We start from the raw sequence: 4471 nt of genomic DNA on the forward strand, positions 1-4471 counted from the left end.
AAAAAAAAAAAAAAAAAAAAGCTGTTTAGTCACATGCTACACAGTATTGCCAGCAGGTCACCACAGGTGATCTTTCCTCTAATCAGCAATAGCGAGGCTACACTTGGAGCACTCACCCAGTTCTGGACAGACTCATTACAAGGGAGACAAACTTCACAAATGTTGCATGCGCTCTGAAAATCCTTTTCAGACTGTTATTTAGATAGTTTGCTATAAGACATACAGACTAGCACTTAACACATTAAAACTCTCCACTTACAGACAGACTAACAAAAAATAAGAAGCCCCTTCATACGTTTCCTTTTGGTTTTATTACGACAGTCTTACAGAAACCTTTGTATATCTAAGGACAAGCGTAACACAACCAAGCCCACAAATTTAAAAAACTTCTATTTTTATGCGTTCAAGGGAACAGCAGACATTGTTTCACAAATAAGCTGACCTTGATCCATTCTATATAATCAAGCAAGGTTATGAGGATAAAGTAGAAGGGGAAAGGGAAGACATGCTACAACAAGACACAAAGCAAATTAAAAAGATAGCTTTACTATGATCACTCTTCTCTTTAATCTCCTTTCTCCATCATTCATGATAATGAAAACTTTACATTAGATTAAAAAAGAGAAAGCTATGAAACAACTCTTAGAAGATTATTTGAAAAATGAAAGGCATGAAAGTTTGACAACCACTCATTCTTAATGACCATAGGGTCGGGGGTTTTTTTGTTTGTTTTTGTTTTTGTTTTTTAAGCTACACTTTTCCTGGTATTTTGGATACTTAATGTATACCCCAAAGCAAGCCTCTTATTACCCCTCTCTTAGGATCCTATATGTCTTCTGTTCATTGAAGACATCATTTTGCACTTAATAGAGAGGCTGGAAGACCCCGTCAAACTTCCCCATATCTCATTCAATGGCCTGTACCATTTGTTAAACGCAAGCTTTTCTTCCAGCACAAATTTTGCTTCGATTTTTTTGTGCATGTGCTTGGCTAAACAAACATTTTACCACTTCTTCCAACACAAGACAAATAGCAATAATATACACTGCCATTCCCTGGGGACACTGTCACTGTAACATACTTTCTCCAAGGAGCGGAACTAAATTAAGCCTCCAAACACTGGGTTCTGTTGAACTTACAGTTCAATACACCTAAGCCACATCTGAAGAGAATCATGTTGGTTCTCTCAGATCTTTGCAGTGGAAGACATCAAGGAAGATGTCAGTGAGGGACATATATAAAATCATACAATGTTTTGGGTTGGAAGGGCTCCTTGATCATCATCTTGTCCAACATCCCTAACATAGACAGCGTTACCTTCCACTAGAGCAGGGACGTCCAACCCAAGGGCAGCATGCAGCCCAGATCAGCCCACCCTGTGGTCCACCCCCTGCCCTACACCATGATGGCCCGGCTCCCTGCCTAGTGGTGCGCCCATCACTCAGCAACAACAAAACACTGATCAGCACTGTCTGAGCTGAAACCAGCACAGAAAGGATATACAAAGCAGTGTTAATTCAAGTAAAGGCAAATGATAGTCCAAAGAACAGAGAAAAAATATGCAAACGTGCTTTCTGCTTTAATAAAGGAATTTGAGAATAAGTTTTAAGATTGCTGAAAAAATAATCAATTTTTTAATGTATTTATGTCGACTGAAAATTGACTTGAAAATACATTACCCTCAAATTTTCAAATGAAATTTATCAAGTTGAAATCAGATATTCAACTCAAAAATTGGATGCCTCTTTACCAGACTTTCATAAGACATGTCTTATCAGAGAAAAATACCCTTCACTTCACAATCACGTTTAATTTATATCATTGCTTTTTGGCAGTATGTGCATTAGTGAACAACTATTTTCAAGCATGTTGCACAGGAAGAGTTGTATTTCAAAGATGTCTGATGAATACATTGAGAATTCAGTAAGAATTGCAACCACATTCAGTGAACCAGACTCATACATTAGTTTCACAAAACCAAGGTCAAATATCCCACTAATTTTATGTTTTAATAAAAAAAATATATTTAAAGATAACACATATAAACACCAAAACTTAATTTAACTATGTTACACATTTTATATGCGTCCCAAGACAATTCCTTTTCACACAGTACAGCCCAGGCAAGCCAAAAGGTTAGACACCCCACCACCAGACCAAGTAGCCCGAAGCCCCATCCAGCCTGGCCTTGAGCAATTTGAGGAATGCAGCACCCACAGCTTCCTTGATGTCTCACCTACACAATTTTGTTTTAAACTGCTGCCCTTATTCTGTCACTACAGGCAGACACTACAGACCCTGGTAAAAAGGTTTTTCTCCATTCCTCTCATAAGCCTCTTTACATACCTAAAGGAAGTAATAAGGTCTCCCTAGAGGCCCTCTCCTCTCCAGGCTAAACAACACCATTTTTCTCAATCTTTCTTTATGAGAGGCGTTGCAGCCTTTTGGACATTTCTGTGATGCTCTCCTCTGGTCCTGTCCTAACAGGATCATGTTTTTTATTTGTACTGGCAACACAGAACTGGATGCAACACTACAAGTAGGGTCTCACAAGAGGGAGGAATCACCTCCCTCAACCCACTGACCATGCTTCTTTTGTGCATCTTTCTGAGCTGCAAGAACACATTGCTAGCTCAAAACCAACGCTTTATCCACCAAGTTTCCCGAAGTCCTTATCTGCAGGGCTGCTCTCTATCTACCCATCACCCAGACTGCATCTATATTTGGATTGCACCTGATCCAGGTACAGGACGTTGCACTTGGCAGCAGTGAACTTCCAAAGGTTCACATAGGCCTATTCCTCAAGCCAGTCAAGGTCCCACTGGATGGCATCCTCTCTCTCTAGCATATCAACTGTACCAATCCATTTGGTGTCACTCACAAACTTGCTGAAGGTACACTTAATTCTTTATCCATGCCAGTGATTAAAGTATTAAGTACTACTCATAATAGCACAGGTCCTTGAGGGACACCACTTGTTACTGGGTTCCACTCGGACATTGAACTCTTGACCAATTCTCTGGACGCAGCCATGCAACCAATTTTTTTTTTATCTGACAGCCCAGCCATCAAACCCATATCCTCTAATTCAGCTGCAACAACTGAATCACAGGCCTTACAAAAGTCCACGTAGATGAACACAGCAGCTCCTCCCTCATCTACTGAAACAGTCACTGTACAGCGAGTAGCCATAAGATTGCTCAGGCACAATTTGCCCTTGGTGCAGCCACACTGGCTATCCCTAATCACCTCCCTGTCCTCCATATGTCCATATAACTTCCAGGTGGACCCATTTCATGATGTTTCTCCTTACTACTCTTTTTAAAAACAAGAGTCACGTTTCCCTTTCTCCAGTTGTTAGGGACTTCACCCATTGCCATGACTTTTCAAATATGATGGGGTGTGACTTATGACTACTTCAACTCTTGTGAATACTTTTAAGGAATTGACACACATCTCAGTTATTTTTACACGTGCACATACACACATTTTATATGTCCCTCAAGAAGCCATAAACACCAGAGAAAAAGAGTTATTTCTTCTCACCTTATATTCTTCAATCTCTTCTTCATCAGCTTCTCCCTCATCAGGATACTTGCGTTTTGCATTTGGTGCAGAACTATCATAAGAAGCCCTATAAACATACAAAAAATTGTCATATCAAACAGTTTCTATCTCTCCGGAGAACACTTCAGAAATCTCCAGTGATTCACCTTGATGGCATGCTTCTGTTAGCTTGAAATGATTCTCAAACTTCAGACATGAGAAGTCTGTTCTCACTCAGAATACTCGAGACAAGTACAACCAATGACTGGACTCCTAAACAGTTATCTTCTGTCCTTATTCTTCTATTTTAAAAAGCACAACTTATTTTACCTGAGGCAGCACGTATCCAAAATTAAACCTGCTCACACAAGAAAATCACTGTTACACATGAGAATCAATAAGCACTAGGTACTCTGGCCCAGTTTACAACTAAACACTTCTACCACTTCTATCCCATAGATCCTTTCAATTAAACTGCTCCACAGCTGTTCTGAGCAAATCATAAAGGAAAATGCAGACAGTACACTCACACCATAACAAACACCTCGGTTTTGTTCCACAGTAACTTTTCAACATAGGAAGCAAAAGTTAATTTTGATTTCTGAACTGATGTTAAAAGTCATTGCTTAAAACCCTACTCGCTTTATCCAGATTTGAGTAGTAACTGAAGCATCATCTTTCACTACACTGTATGTTTTTACATAAGTTTTACTTGGCTTTTAGGCAAGTTATCTCATCCTTTTTCCCTGAATCGCTTGTATTTCTGACAGAAATGGTGTGCTGATACATACCTACAGGTTTCTCTTGTTTCAGCAATTTCCCGCTGGTCATCTTTACTGTTCAACACAGCTCCAATACTGTCTGCGTTTTCAGCTCCTAACTGAAGAAGAAGACGAGCCAAATTCAAAATTACCACCGATTAGGA

The 4471-nt window shown here is 39.6% G+C and overlaps 1 protein-coding gene across 1 annotated transcript in view; it reads right to left on the reverse strand.

The window, feature by feature from the left end:
- METTL14 (methyltransferase like 14) overlaps positions 1-4465 on the reverse strand; it is a gene marked incomplete at its 5' end in the record, with an annotated part of 25108 nt that extends 20643 nt beyond the window's left edge. The window contains 2 exons of the mRNA XM_010710092.1: positions 3547-3634; positions 4338-4465. Of these exons, the coding sequence (XP_010708394.1) occupies positions 3547-3634; positions 4338-4465 (216 nt within the window). The remainder of the gene's footprint in view (positions 1-3546; positions 3635-4337) is intronic.
- Positions 4466-4471: the final 6 nt, after the last annotated feature.

This window comes from Meleagris gallopavo, chromosome 4, assembly GCF_000146605.3.
Source record: "Meleagris gallopavo isolate NT-WF06-2002-E0010 breed Aviagen turkey brand Nicholas breeding stock chromosome 4, Turkey_5.1, whole genome shotgun sequence".
NCBI lineage: Eukaryota > Metazoa > Chordata > Aves > Galliformes > Phasianidae > Meleagris > Meleagris gallopavo.